The sequence below is a fragment of the Crocodylus porosus genome, unplaced genomic scaffold (genome assembly GCF_001723895.1).
Source record: "Crocodylus porosus isolate Cpor-Errol unplaced genomic scaffold, CroPor_comp1, whole genome shotgun sequence".
NCBI lineage: Eukaryota > Metazoa > Chordata > Crocodylia > Crocodylidae > Crocodylus > Crocodylus porosus.
This window is the reverse complement of record NW_017728918.1, coordinates 94,478,262-94,494,301: the sequence shown is the minus strand read 5'-3', so window position 1 is coordinate 94,494,301 and position 16,040 is coordinate 94,478,262. Positions and strand designations below refer to the sequence as shown.

The following is a 16,040-nucleotide window of genomic DNA, read 5'->3' as shown; positions in this document are numbered from 1 at the left end:
AGTGATCAGGAGGCTGGAGGAGTGGGCAGGGCCAGCAGGGGTTTCCCTCATGGTCCCCTTCTCCCCTCCTCCAGCCCCTGCCACTCCCCACTTACTGACACTGGAGCCCGGGTCCAGCTTCAGCACCAGGGCAAGGACCAGCCATAGAGACACTCTGGCTGCTACCAGAGTGTCTCTGTGGAGGACCTAGCCTCCTGTTGCCTCAGGATATGGTCCAGGACTGTGCCTGTCCCCACTTTTTTCCACTGCAGTTTTTTTTGACCCTTGGGGTCTAATTTTGCCCCCCGCGCTGCGAATTTGCAGTGCGGGGAACATTTTTTTGTTCCCGTATGTGCCTCTTGCAGCGTTTCAAAGGGCTTTGAGATGCTGTAAGACACAGATGCGCGCTCATCTGGACGTGCCCTAGGAGTTCAGAAGGGAATTTTAGAGGCCTCTGCCAGAATTCCTCCTAGTCTTCTCTCACGGTGCTTCCTGTAGCATGGATGGTGTATTCAAAGCCACAAATGAGTGCCATCTTTTAAAAAAGGATATTTCAAATAGTAAAAAGCCTTGTCCAAAATTTTCTGACCATTTCCTAAATACGACAGACCAAGGGCAGAATTTTTCATACTTGTACTATGATGCAGGCGTATGTGATTTCCAGGTCTTGCACTTCTCATAAAAACAAATGTAAAATGCCTAGTGTTAGTTTTGGTCTGGGAGAAGATATATGTAAGTTTCTGTGATAAAATGGATCATGTTCATGTTGCCTCACTTCTAAAGAGTGAAAAAGTAACTAATGTACTGCAAATACTCACCTATGTGATACAGTTTTTTTTAGAGGACCTGAACCCAAGCCTAGTGTAGTCAATAGAAAGACACTGTTGATTTCAGTGGGCTATATATTCACCCCTAATAAAGTAGGAATGTTGACAAAGATGTATTTTTTTTGTAGTGGCAGACCAAGAACTATTGGTTTTCTCCTGCAACTACTTCATGTGCTGAAGGACCCAGGTTTACATGTAATCTCACAGGCGTTTTTCCTCACACCACCTACTTTGTGCGGGCAGGCGTAATTTATGTAACAGGAGCACAAAGCGTCTCATCTCCAGCAAGCTTTAAAACTATGGGTAAGCCCTTAAATTATGTTATTCTAGACTGATATCTTAAATCTGCCAGTTTATCAAACATTTTGAATATATTTGGGGAGGTAATTTGACAAAGCTCCCAGCCTCAATTCCTGCAATCAAGTCACATGGTATGGTAGCTACATAAGAATGGAAAGCAGGCAGGCCTGTGTTTCAGACTTGGGAGAAATGGAAAGAGAAAGTGAAATTGAAATGGTATACCTTAATATATGAACTTATGAAGTCTGTATTGACTGAAGTGTTACTAATAATGCCCAAAGATTAATTTTCCATGAATCCCAGTGCTGCAAGCATTTGTTTTCTTTATGTCTTTTAACATACATGTGTTTATCTAAGTTTTGCTCTTGATCTTCTAGTCCATCATCAGATCATGTTCATGTTTTAAGGATTCTGCTTTTTTTCATTTTGCCCAAAAGCTGGAGTTCCAAGTAAGCCAGGAATTCCAAAAAGAGAAGAGCATAAAAATTTTGTACAATGGCAAAAAGCTGAAGACAATGGAAGCAATCTTACATACCACATCTTGGAAAGCAGGTAAATTAATTGTATGGCACTTTCATATCAGCCAGTGACTGATGTCAAATTGGTGTAAGTACATTCAGTGGATTGTTTTACATGAACAAGGCAGGAAAGAGGTTCAGATGAAATAATAATAGACCTAAATGTTGAACCCAATTATGGGCTAAACACAAGCTATTCTAGAGATTTGTAAAAGTTTCATATTCCTTGTTTCAAAAATATTTTTGTGTGTCCCTTGATTTGTTTTCAGACAAAACAGGAAAGAACATTGGCCACCTGACTTATTGTACATGAGAGTGATGCAAGGGAATTTCTGGTCTGGAGTTGCATCTTCCTCTGTACTTGCTAACAGAAGGGATAGACATGGTTATGAATTAATGAGACTGGGTAGGGAGCTCAAAAGCAGAGGACTGAATTCTCCAAACAGATATGCAGTTTTCTCCCCCTCCATTCTAAATACCCATTTTGAGATGATTTAAAGAGGCTTCATTTTCAGGAGACTTCTACTCAGTATGTTCTGAAATTCAGTCTCTTTGAGGTGCATCAGATTGGGTACCCAAACATCAAAGTACCCAAAACTATTAATCATTTAAAAAAAAAATCTAGACCCAAGATAGGTCTTCCTTGTGCTTCAAGATGTGTCTGATAGAAATACTGAAATACCTTGTGAAAGGCCATCTTTACAATGTTTCTGACATAGACAAACTCCTAAAAATAGAAAATCCTGGATTTCTATGCCATCTCCCAGATACCAGAATGTATTTGGAAAAAAACTTTGATTAATCAGGTGATGTTTTAGATAGTTTTCTGGTTCAAAATTTGGAATGATTTAATCAGAGCCATGCCTTGCGGGGGAGGGGGGGCCGAATTGGGGCAGCTACCTCAGGCCCTGTGCTTTGAGGGGCCCCACAGACAGTGCCGTACAGGCCCCGCTGAGGGTGCCACCACTCCATGTGGCCACTGTGCGCCACCGACTCTGTGCTGTGGCTACTTGCCAGCCCCATCCCCACTCCTTGCTCTGGCCACCTGCCACACCTTCCCTTCCTGCTCCTTGCTCCAGCTGCTCGCCCCCTCCCTACTCTGTGCTCTGGTCACTCGCTACCCCACCCTGCACAGGCTGATATGCCCTGGGTCGGCTGATATGCACACCCCTAGGGTCGGCTCTGAATTTAATATACATACATAATTTGTTATCCAGAGGAATTTAGGGAAATTAGGAGAAAAAGTTAAATTGTTGTCAGAAAAAGGCATGAAATATTTCATGTTCCTGGAAATGTATTTACTTAATCCTCAGGCAAATAATAATCAGTTTATGCTAAATACCCATATCCATTTGCCTCTGGAGAATTCTAACTATAGGTTAAAAATCCTGTCCCAGTATTGTCCAGGCTAAAAGTAATACTTCCATTCATCTTTTTTCTGAGTTTGTTTTTCTGATCCATGTCGTCTTTGGTTCCATTTCCTAATCTGGAATCTGGATGGGATTCTTTTTTAATCTTATAGAACAAACATACAATGTAAAGACTAATTCATTTAAAGATTAGCTAATGCGTTTAATAATATTTTAAATATATATTTTTGTGGAGCTGTTTCTATAATGTCATGTAAATTAGGAGGTGATGGAAGGAACTGAAAGATTAAACTCCCCCCCCCCCCCCCAAGTCAATTTAGTGTTTACTTAGGTGAAGAGCTGACAGCACTGCCACAACTGGGTATAATTTCACTCAGGCATAATTCCCTGGTGTTGTAAGTGTTCTCTATGCCCTTCTCTTAGCACACAATAGTAATGAACTGCATATGGTAAGACCACAATGATTTTGATTTGATAAAGGACAGATTGCCCCTTCCCTTGTGTGCATCTGCTGGATGAGAAGAGGGGTAAGAGGTCTTGTCCTTATGCAGGGATCATGCATGGTCACAACCCTGTATTCTTCTAACTGTTAATCCCCTGGTTTGTTCATTGAGTCCGCGATGCATCTTTGATTTTTCCTCAGTTTTGTAAAATTTGCTTTTCCACAGGAAAACAAAGAGGTTAGTGGCTTCTGCTGATTTTTGTTGTGAGTCCGTGGTTCATTTGACTCTAAATAGATCACTTTGAACTCAAGCAATTAATATTTTAGAAAATATTTACATAAACCCCTTTGAAGTGTAACCAGGTATTTCAGTGAGTTCTGACTCCATTACATGAATAACTTGATAACATGTACATATAACTTCTGTATGGCTTTTTGGTTGCAAAGTCTGATAAGGTCATATGACATAAAATACCAGGCCATTTCATCTGAAGTCATCGTACAGTCATAACATGAAATGACTTTTTTGGACATATATTTTCATGTCTAATCTATATTATAATTATGGTATTCCTTTAGATGGTGAACAGTTGACTTCAAATTTATTATAGATGGGCAAATTAAGACCGCTGTGAAAAGGAAGCAATATACCCACCAGCCAGCAGTTATGATGACTTGCTAAAGAATTGTGCCTTGTGCCAATGACCTGCTTCATGTATTAGCTTGTGAAACCTGATGCATAAAAGACAGTAAATAGCTCTAGGCCCAAGAAAACTAAACCCTCTAATCATAAAAAGAAACAAACCATTTTGCTGGCAATCAGATAACTGTAGTTTGAAATCCTGGTTCTGATATGCACGCTGAAACAAGAGAAAGAGTACCCTGGCTTTTTACGTCCAAAATGTTCTAGCATTTCCTTCTCTGTGCCAAACTAGAGCTGTGTGATCTCTTACATTGCTGGAATGTCATGCTACTGTCACTCTGTAGCCAAACCCCCAATGGAATAATATTGAACGTGGAGCATGTGCAATAAAGAGACTCCTTGTATAGGCCATTGAATGGAAATGGTATATGAGAAGCAGTTGATAATACACTCATCATTGTTATTCCACTGTGCTTTTTCTAGGAGGTGTTCCCATAATACAAGCAAAGTGAAACCATCCTGGGAGGTGGTTTACAATGGCTCTTGCACCAATGTATGTATATGGAGGGCCAAGAACACAGAAGGAACTTTCCAGTTCAGAGCAGCTGCTGCAAATTTGCTTGGACTTGGTGAATACAGTGGCATAAGTGAGAATATTGTGTTAGTTAAAGGTGCATGCTGTTTTATTTTCTTAGTAAGATATAGTTAAATTACAGGACACAGGGCTACCTTACTGATTTATCAATAGACCACACTTTTCCTGAAGATATTGTTAGACATATAAAATAATATTCCTAAGGGATGATTAATAATAGCATTTCTATGATGATTCTGAGCTCATTCTACCTAATGCACTTTCTTTTCATAGAAGACGTGGGGCCAAATTATTTCCAGTTGTTAATATTGGTACAGATCTATTTATCAGTACTCTGTATTGTGGGTATATTTCCTGAAGGAGGAGCAGGGTGCAGAGATGCTCAGCATTCGCTTACCTCTGCTTCCCTAGACTTCAAGATGAGTTTTACTATTGACTTCAGTGGGAGCTAAGTTAGCCCCGTTCTTAGTGCTTTTGAAAATCATACCTCCACTGTTTAAATGGTTCTGCTGTCTTCTTTCATGTACAACAGGGCTGTCCAACTGGTGGCCCATGAATTAAACTGTGGCCCCTCAGCTCCTAGTCTGAATGCTGTTCCCCACTTTACACTCTGGCTGCTACCACTGGAGGCTTTGGATTCCTGTGCCTTCTCCAATTTCCTCTGCCTGTTCCTACCCCTGAAGTCTGTGAAGCTGAGGGAGCCAATGGCCAGCGGGCATAGGGGGACCTGGAGGCCACATGGGGTGTGTGGGGGGAGGGAGCACATGTAGCAGGACTGCACTGCGCATCATGTTAGCATATGTAGGGGACTTGTATGGTGCAGCATATCCATGTACTGGGGCCACAGGACATGTCAGGGTCCATGTGCTTCACTAGGACGGGGAAATTATATGGTACACCAGCGTGGTGGGGTGGGGGCCTCATATGGCATGTCAGGGACTGTGTAGTGCAGTGGAAGGGAGGGGGAGTTGAGTGGCATGGCATGCATCCCTTGCGACATTTAACCTGGGAGTATGTGGCCCACACAATATGTGGCTAAGGTGGAGTGGCCATCATAGAAGACATACCAGTTTTCTGCTACTCTGTCCTCTATTGATATGAAACCCGATGCCTTTATGTCCTCTAGCTTTCTCTTTAAGAGAAAAATAGAGGGCATAAAGGCATCCATTTTTGTATCAATAGGGGACAGAGGACAACCAGACTCTCCTCTATGATGGCCACCCGAGGCTAAGGGGCCTGTGGCTCCCAGCCACTTCAAGTTGGATACCTCTGACCTACAACAATGGAGCACTAAAGAAATGACAGAAAGCTAAAGCTAAAGCACTGAACTCACTCATGCATATGTGTTTTTTCTTGACAATGATTCCCTTTTGCCCCACATCTAACAGATACTGCACCCTTCCCAGAGGCAAGCATTGTCATAGCTGTGGTGATCGGAATAACTGGACTAATCTTGATTGTGTTTGCACTAGTTGCTTTTGGTATGTGACTGAGCATTTAATTCATTATGTAAATTTGGCAGAGCAGCTGGAGTCAGCAGTAGTAGCAGTGATGAGCAGGGAGGTTCCCCTCACCCTGCCAGCTCCCGGGGGACCAAGTAGGAAGGGGGAAGCCATGGTCCTTCTGCTGCTACTGAGCCCAGCTGAGCCTGGCCCCCATGCAGCCCAGATGGAGCGGGCAGAAATGGCTTTGGAGCTTCTGGTACCCCTGGGACAACAATGAAAGCAGCAGCAACAGGCAGGAAGGGGGAGGGAGGGTGTGGGGGAACATGTCTCTGAGTACAGGGGAGAAGGGGAGATTCTTACCTGCTTTGGGGACCTGCCAGCTCTTGCTCCCTCAGTGCAGTTCAGTTTGAAAAGGTTGAGACTGGTGGCCTGAGTGCCTCCAGAATGACTTTACTGGCTTCTTTCTGGGTTTGGCATGCCCAGCTTGGGAGTGGGTGGACAACACTATGCTGCTTAGCAGTTCAGTCAGAGGCACTGCAGAAGTAGTAAAGCTGGGTGCTTTACACTTTTTTATTAGTGCTAAAACATACAGTTACTAACAGTTGTGTCAGGTGTTTCACTGATGTTTATATATAGAAACACAAACACAGACAAGAGCTGGAAAACTGTCTACAACAGAGAGTAAAAATAAATGTAACTGTTCATCCCTCTGATGTAAAAGTGGTATCTTGGAAGTGAAATCTCTAATTTTTGTTTCTTTCAGTTTGGCACCAGAGGTGGAAATTCAGAAAGTTGACACAGCCTGGGCAGATTGTTGTTGTCAAGGAAGACAAAGAGTTAGCTCAACTTAGGGGACTGCATAATGCTGTGGGACTGGCTAGTGCTTGCTATGCTGTGTGGTATGTAACTGATGCATGTCAAAGTGACTTCCAGAGCAAAAAAATTAGTGGGGTTTTTTGGGACTGCTTTAAGGAAACTCTGAGCACTGATAACTCCAAGTGAAGCCTAGGGAACTAAGGGTGCTCAGAGTTAAAAAATTAGCCCCTGTTGTTCAGAGAAAGTGATCCATGACACAAGGCCAGCTTTTTAAAAGAGCTCCCTACCCCTCTAGGTCTTTAAAAAAGTGCCACATTTTCAACAGGCCATAACCACTCCTATTGTGGCACAAACTGATAAATAGGCAAAAGAGTTTGCTACGAGTTTTAAAACAGCTTTTGTTTCATTCTGAGCCAAAGCGTGAAATACCTTCTTCTGCAGAAAGATTTCAAAAGGCTCGTGCATTGTTTACATCCCAGATCAACCAGGTAGGGTGAGATGAATTCCCCAGACTGGTTTAAGGCAAAATATATGAAGTGTTCATATCTAAGAAACTCATTTAATTAATTAAAAATACTGCTGTTTCGTAGCAATCTCCCTACTGCAGATAAGACTGAATCCTTGCCAGCCTTTCCTCGGGAAAAACTGAATTTGCATAAGTTATTGGGAACCGGAGCTTTTGGAGAGGTGTATGAAGGGACTGCCATAGATACCGTGGCAGCTGGAAGCAGAGAATCCAAAGTAGCAGTGAAGGTAATTTTAGCTGCATAGAGACAGTATGATATATAGAACCATAAATAGGAAGTTTTGTGCCCGAGGCTGTGGCAGTCTGGTTGGCACCAGCAGTGATTGCCATTTGTGTACCCTTCTTAAGATGATGCCCAGGACAGTACCCCACTTGCCCACCCCTCGTTATACTGCTGACACCATAAGAAGGCAATCCTGATTCAGTGTTTAGACCATAGGAATAAGAGTCAAGAGGACTATTTTGTATATCTGCCTCTGCTACTAAATTACTGTATGAGCTTGTGCAGTCACTTAGGGCTGAGGTTTCACCACAGCACCTGCTAACTTCAAATCTTGGAGACAGTCAGTCATGGTAAAAATTTCACTTAAACTGTATATTTAAACACTTTTAGAAACACATCTCATAGGAACTCCAGTTAGATCAAACATACATTCAATTAAAAAACTCTGAGTATGAGAATAACTCACTAGGCCACCTAATACCTCACAACCTTGATCGTTGTAATGGAGTTTCTGATGCAGCTGATCATTGAGATTTTGTTGCACAGTTCTATGTTTCTGGCAACACGTTATATTTCTTTATTGCAGTCATTTTTTTAAAAAAATCCACATCCTCATTTCAAAAGTCTTATTAGACAAACCCCAAGTGACTGGCTTCTGAATGGTCAGACTTAAAGATCCAGTCTCTCTCCTTACTAATCATCATGCTAATCAAGCACTGGGGTATAGGGCTGTGCAGTAGTGTGTGCACCAAGACTGCACCTGTAATTTTACTTCTGTCAAGGGCTTACTGATGAAAATAGAAGCTAATAACAAACAAGAAGACCCTCCTTAAAAAGAATTCTATCTTTAATACCATTGTAGTATTCAGCTAGAGCCAGTTCTTCTAATATACTTTCAAGTATCCTTTTTCTTCAAGTTACTACTTTTTCCCATACTTTTTTGTCTGTTTACTATTCTATCCTTGAACTGGGATCTCATAAAGGTAAGGAAAAGGCATAGATGACTTATTTTGTTTAGAAAGTGTCTATTACTTTGTGGCTATTGCTGGAAATAAGTAATAGTAAAGCATGTGTTGAGGGTTGGGAGTGGGGGGAGTGTTAGCAGAAAAGGCTAGCCTGTTGAATCTCTTCTTATATAAATGTACAAGTTTCAGTGGCAGTGATGCAATTGTCTTGACTTTTTTTCCCCTTGTCAAATAGACTTTAAAGAAAGGTGCTACAGATTATGAAAAGACTGAATTCCTGAAGGAGGCACATTTAATGAGGTAAGTCAAACTTTACCTTAAGATTTATTTTTAAACTGATATAACCGAGGGCTTTAGACTTCAGGAGAGAAGAAACACTCAATAGCTTGGGTCTATTCCATTTTGGCTAAATATTTAAATCTTCATATGGAGAATCATACCAAAATTAATCTGCAGTACTGGTTGGCAAAATAAAACTGAACATTTATTGTACAAGTTTCATGGATTTACTGGATCTTAGACTGAAGTGATTCATCATAATTGCTTTTCGCTATGGGCCAGGTAGTGATGATAATTGGACAGCATTTGATTTTTCTCAGTTTTTCAGGATAAGAAGATGCTATACAGTTAAATGTTTATTTTAATATGTGCATGCTCACCACTAGGGGCTGCCATATACTTCTTTTGCTAAGCAGGACACAAACATATGGTATGTTTGTGCCAGCTGTGAATGAATTTACTTAGAAAGGTTAGTGTTTGAGCTGGAAATTGAAGTTCTCCAGAGTCCCCAGTGCGTTCGCTGAGAGTTGAGAGAGAGTCTTTCACTTCATAGTGTAAAAGCATGAATAAGACTTAATTTCCAGCTATTTTGAGCACCTGCTATTCTCTAAGTTCAGTTTCGGGCACTCAAAATTGGGACACTTCTGAAAAAAATGGGTTGTCTTCTAAGGAAAGTGTAACATTCAATTTTGGTGCAATGATAGCAGTTGTAGTATGTACAGCCTTTCTATTTGTTTCTGTTCCATACATTTTAAAATGATTTTCATGTTCCTTTTGTGTTTCCCCTGTGCAAACTGTGTACAATGTCCTCTGAAAATACTAATTTGTGATAGTGTAATGAAAGACTGTCAAAATGCATATTCATGAAGTAAAAGTGTTAAGGGTATGTGTTCTGGGTTTTGAATGCTTCTCTATGTGACCTTATGGTCTTCTTGTGTTAGATATATATGGTAAAAATGAAATATATGATGCATCTCTATTGCTTACAAGTAAAACAATCCAAATACAAAAAAAGCTGTTACATTTATACACACATACACACACTGGTATATGGCCATGTCATACATATGGACAACAACTGACTGTCTAGAAGAGCTCTGTACAGTGAATTTTAAAAAGGCAATAGAAAGGTTGGCTGTTCCAAACTGCTACAAGGACTGCATTAAGCGGCACATACAGTCTTCTGGGCTAGACTTAATGTCCTGGGAGAATACAGCCCGTGATAAGCGAGCTTGGCACTCCACTACGAAGGAAGCAAAATGAGCAACAGAACATCATCACACCACCTTGGCTGATGGTAAGGGGAATGTAGACACCAATTTGCCCTGGCACGTTTCCTGAACCCCACATGTGGAAACTAATTTCTAATATCAGTAGTAGTCATACTTGAATATGACAGACAGCCATTAAAATTTAAACATACACTGGACTAGCAGAATGTGAGAGATGCATAAACATGTCATATTCCAATAACTTTCACTAAACCAGGAACCTTTTAGTGTTTCACTTGTTATTAAGATTTCTTCTGAGGCACTTAACAAAAGGAAAATATTTTTTCATTCTCTCAGGTAGTTGATATTGATATCAAGTAGCTTCTTGATATTGATCTAGTAAGTGACCCACAAGTGGCTAAAGCTGAGGATTGAATGGACAACATAATTGGAGCAGACTATTCTGTATCTAAATGTAACTGTTTCTGGCCTGCCTCTCTAAATATATACTGCAAAAGAAGACAGTAACGTTTTGCACACTGTATTCAAATAGGGAGCATATATTGCTTCTGTTACTATTATATGCCAGCGATAAAACTAGTAGTATGACTGGAGAGGGGGTGAGGGGGTGGAGTGAGGAGAGTGGGGGGAAGGGGCAGCAGCCTCAGGTGCTTTCCTTGTTAGTGGAAGGCATAAAAATTGGAGCCGTCACAGTGGTGTTGGATGCACCACTGCTAATGACACCATGGCAGCTGGAACTACACCTGTGCACTGGAGCTGCCCAGGGTGCACAGCTGCTTTGTTATGCCTCTGGTAGTAGTAAGAACTCTCAAAGCAGCTTCATTGCCTCATTTCCAGGTTTGGCATGTATGGAAAGGAAGCAGTTGAGTCACCTTCTGACTGTGTCCATACAATAAGTTTACTGTCCTGCAGTTCTCCAGGTAGGCTGTTTCTTAAACTGGACACAGTGTAGCCAAATCCACAGGGCTGTCCAGGCTGGTTAGTTAGCTCAGGCACAACCTAATTAGTACTGTAATTCAGCAGTCCTTTAACTGGCTCAAAGCCCCATACAGAGGTGGGTACCTGGTTTTAGCTTAAGAGGCAGTCTGCTTGGAGCAGTACAGTGTACTTAAGAGTATTGTTGCTAGAGACACTGAGTTCACCACAGTGACATCAGGTATTTAATAAATGAGTCCCTTGTACTCAAGAATATATTGCAAAATCTTTGGTATACTTAATCACTATAAAGCTAAGGATTGACAGCTCAATGAGAAATTTTTGGGAGGCTTGGAAAAAAGTATCAAGTGCTCTTTTTCCTGTTTTTGTTCTTGATAACACTAGAGTTTGAGTGTGACCAAGAGGTAAATGTTAGGAAGGGAAAGGGTACTGTCAACTTAAAAATCACACTTCCTGTAGTGATCCCTGGGTTCAGTAAACCCAGGCATATGTGAATGAGGAAAATACACTTAATTTGTGGAGCAGTACACAACATCTGCAGACCCTTGGTCTGTCTTACTAACTGACTGGTTAGCTATTTCACAGTGGAACAATCTTCCAATTACCAACTCAATCTCCTTAGTTAGGGATTATCTTTAAATTATAACTTCTACACTTCTACTACTTACAAGATTTTACTGACTATTGCTACAAGCAATGCCTATGATTACCAGAACTGAAGGTAATACTGTCACTTTCCCAGATTATTGGTGTATTCTTACATGCAGCAGTGGGGAGAGAACATCCTATCAACTGCATATGCACAAGATTGTGCTTTCCACCTTGCTCCTGGCTCTGGTCCCATATGTGCCAGATCAGGCCCCCAATCCTGGTCCTACGTGCTGGCTCAATCTAGTGTATGGGGCCATGCCATCTGGCCACAGGGCTTGGAAATTTGGTGGTGGGGTAGCGGTGGTACATTAATTACCATTGCTTCCCCACCACCAAAGCTAGCCTATTGGGAGTCCTGTGGCTACGTAGGCCAGAAGCTGGAGGTCTGCAGGCTGCAGGTTGAGAATCCCATGTATTTTGTCACCTATCACTTGCCCCCAAATAAGACATGCACTTTGTTTTTTGGAAGGAGAATTTGTTTTGTTTTGTTTTGGGTTTTTTTAGAAAGGAAATTTCCAGATTTGTGGCCAAAAGAGCTAACTACATGCAACAGTTCACTGGCTACTTTGGGCAAAGCTAAGCTACAGTGTTTAACTCTTTTGCAGCTGTTGCTTGCTGGCCCAGAGGGAAGTGGCAACCATTACAGCACAATGTCTCCTTTGTTCTGGCAAAGGAAAAAAAAATCAGCTTCTCCACATAAGACAGCCCATTTCTTCAGGGCTGATTTTTTTGGGGAAAGGGGTATGTGCTATGTGAGTAAATATGGTATATCTCCAATCTGTCAAGGACAGAGTGAAATTCATATTAAGTCCCACCAAAAGGACACTATCATCTTCATTTTTTACTTCAGTTCACTCCCCTTCTTCTAAAAATACTATGCAGAGTGCTGGTTGTACATGCATGTGCATAAGAACGACTCCCCAAGATGTTTAACACAGAACTGAATTCCAGGTGCATAAACCCAAGCTCCTCTTTAGCTGAAGGAGATCCAGAATCACCTAGCTTTCCGAAGCCAGCTATTCATATGGCAGGATTTTAAAGATATGGCTGCTAGTACAACACAACAAGAATACGTTTAACTCTGCTATTAAAGGGCAGGATTTCTCATGGATAACTACGAGGCATTTTCTTTTCCTCAGCAAATTTGATCACCCACACATCCTGAAGTTGCTTGGAGTTTGTCTGCTGAATGAACCCCAGTACATTATCTTAGAACTGATGGAAGGAGGGGATCTACTTAGCTATCTACGAGGAGCAAGAATGCAAAAGGTAGGAACAGGGTGCATTTTAGCTACTGATGATACTCCTCAAATATCCCACCCTCTCCCCCTTTTCCTCACCAACAAAGCCCTGTCTGTCCAATGATTTCTTCCATCTGAGGGTCCCTGCACTGGCTGCTCTGTTCGGTACCCAGGAGCTCATAGTCTGAGTGAGTAGTGAACCAAGTAAATTCATAATCTGAACTCAGATCTCTTATGTAGCAGGATCCTGAGCTGCCAACAGATCGAAGACTGAGTTTTCAAAAATGGGTTTTACTCATAAAATGCTCACTGGGTCTTCCTATGGTGCTTTGAAATAATCATTAATCAACTTTTAGCATAGTATTTTCACTGTTTTCTTGTTATTTGTATCATGGAAATATACATAATGTGTTAGGAAGGGCCCAAGCACACAGGCAGATTTTATGGCTGTCTCCCAAAGAGTTTAGTTGCTAAAAGAAGCTTAGAAACTAAGAAATGAGGAAGGAGAGAGAAACTTTTAAATTGTCCATATTTAGTACACAGAATAACAATATGGATTATAAAGTCCTCGAAGAAGGCAGTTTAGAGCCAAGATATTATGAGTTTATTTACTGCCTAATTTGTTGGGGACCAACTTTTTGTGAGGTGTACCAAAACTAAATCCTGTACCTGCTCCAAGTACCACTTCTATGCCCTTCCCCTACCCAATCTGCTGCTCTGCTTTCTGCTCCCTCCCATACCACGGTGCTACCTACCCTCCCTGATTTGCCACATGCTACACACAGAGGCTGCCTATGCAACTTGTTGCAAGCATGCCACAGGTTGGTCATCTAGTTGCCCCACTATAATGTACAAATAATCCTCTGGGCTTCTGGAGACATTATCCTTCTTCTGAGGTAAAAGTAGGTGGTTTATTTTACTATCTCTCACCTACATTAATAGAGCACTTGGTCTTAAATTATGAATAACTAACATCTGCTTTATTAACATACAAAGATTTTTCACCTTAGAAAATCTTCTTTAATGTAAAAAAGAGAAAAATAACTCATCTTGGCACAGCAGGAGATCCTTTTTCTTTTGCACGTGTACAAATTGAAGGTATTAACTGGTGCCTCTGTCTTTTGTAGTTCCAAAGTCCCTTGCTAACACTGGTTGATCTTCTGGATATTTGTCTGGATATCTGCAAAGGTTGTGTCTATTTAGAGAAAATGCACTTCATCCACAGGTACAGGTTTAATTTCTTTGTAGTTTTTGTGATTCTTTCACATAGCTGAAGGAGCAAATATTTCAAACTGAAAAATGGTAGCCTAGCAAAAGCTCTCACAATTCTGTCACTGTCTATGCTTTGTAAATTAGGGACCTAGCAGCCCGAAATTGCCTTGTGTCTGTGAAGGAATACAGCAGTGCTTCCCGAATAGTGAAGATTGGGGATTTTGGACTTGCCAGGGATATCTATAAAAATGATTACTACAGAAAAAGAGGAGAAGGCCTGCTCCCTGTGAGATGGATGGCCCCTGAAAGCCTGATTGATGGTGTATTTACTAGTCGATCTGATGTGTGGTAAGTTCCTGGCATGGCAAAGCTGTGGGAATAATAATAATTGTCGGGGAATAAAGACCCCAAGGTCATGGTGGGCCGAGGGTTCGTATACGGAACAGGCGGGATTAGTGGTGAGGAGTCTGAGCGGTACGCGGAATCGTGCGGTTTCAAACATAGTTGAATTTTATTTACTTACACTTCTGTAGCGTAGGTAGGAAGTTTGCTTCAGTTACAGTGCTAACAAAACGAACAACAGAGGGGTCTGTTGGGCCATGGGGTTCCGGAGTGAGCCCTTGCTATCTACCCCACGAGGGATAGGGGCGGCTGCCCACTCCTTAAGTCCTAGGGCTGGTCAACAGCTCATTAAGGGTTACGAACAACAAAACTGTAACACGTTGTGATGCCAGTCCAAAGTGGAATCAATGCCGAAGTTGATAGATAATGGTGCTGAGGTCAGTGCCAGGTACGATGAGGTAAAGCCGTGATCTCAGTAAGTCAGGTTGATCGAAATCGTGGTCAGGGTTGATGCCAGAGTCAGTCCGGTAGCCAAAAGATCAAGAGAGGAAATGAAGAGGAATTGAATAGCCAAAATCGCAGCGAGGAAGAGACCAGTGGGCTAGAAGCCCTCCTTAGGAGTAGCCCCTGCAGCCGCAGCCCCTGCTCTAAGGATTGTTCTCTCCCTGTGAGACAGTCCTGCAAAGGCAGCCTCTGCTCACAGGTGGAGCACAGTCTCTCCTCCAAAACACACACACACCACCACATCACACCCGGGTGGTGGGGGGGTCACAAGCCTTTTATATGAATTTAGTGGCCAATCAGGCTGCTCGCTTCATAGAAATTTCTAGTCCAATTACATCATGCAGTCAGTGAACTAAGCATGTGCGTTAGATCAGGTTACCTCATGCTCAGAGTAAACTGAGCATGTGCGTTACGGCAGTCTTGATTGACAAGCCTTGGGGTCGAGCCGGGGGCACATGCTGGGCATGCAGTGGAATTTTCCACTTGCTAGGTTTGTCTGCGCATGTTCAGATCTAACTCTGTTATCAGCATACATACAAAATTTTGCTCTGACAATAATAAACACTAAAGCAAGAAAAAAGTCAGTTAACAGTAGCATCAGTGCATTGCTCTAGTGCCACCTCTGGTCATTAGGTACTGAGACATATTCTATCTGTTCGATTGATGTTTCATGTGCTAATTGAAAGTGTAACTTTATGACACACAGCTGTTCATATTTCTGCATGTTCATATTTCTTTATTTACAGCCTTAGATTCTAACTTTGCCCTCTAGTAAGAAGTTCTTGGGGTCACATGACCACAATCATCCTGTACAGATTCCCACAAAGGATCATTTATGTGTTTTTTGGTTTTTTTGGTGATCATCAACATCACATTCTCCCTGTTCATTGTCCTTTAGAGCAAATGGCATATCCTCCCTACAGGAGGCAAATATTTTCTCCTTAGCTTTTTCCAAATGATCTCATTTGTTTTAAATTTAGTATACATTATTAGG

At 41.7% G+C, this 16,040-nt stretch overlaps 1 protein-coding gene across 1 annotated transcript in view; it reads left to right on the top strand.

Moving 5' to 3' along the window:
• The window catches only part of ROS1 (ROS proto-oncogene 1, receptor tyrosine kinase), a 120,069-nt gene that overhangs the window by 75,593 nt on the left and 28,436 nt on the right, over positions 1-16,040 (top strand). The window contains exons 32-41 of the mRNA XM_019538192.1: positions 935-1,109; positions 1,544-1,658; positions 4,563-4,750; positions 6,063-6,155; positions 6,883-7,018; positions 7,526-7,688; positions 8,885-8,949; positions 12,887-13,016; positions 14,116-14,213; positions 14,345-14,548. Of these exons, the coding sequence (XP_019393737.1) occupies positions 935-1,109; positions 1,544-1,658; positions 4,563-4,750; positions 6,063-6,155; positions 6,883-7,018; positions 7,526-7,688; positions 8,885-8,949; positions 12,887-13,016; positions 14,116-14,213; positions 14,345-14,548 (1,367 nt within the window). The remainder of the gene's footprint in view (positions 1-934; positions 1,110-1,543; positions 1,659-4,562; positions 4,751-6,062; positions 6,156-6,882; positions 7,019-7,525; positions 7,689-8,884; positions 8,950-12,886; positions 13,017-14,115; positions 14,214-14,344; positions 14,549-16,040) is intronic.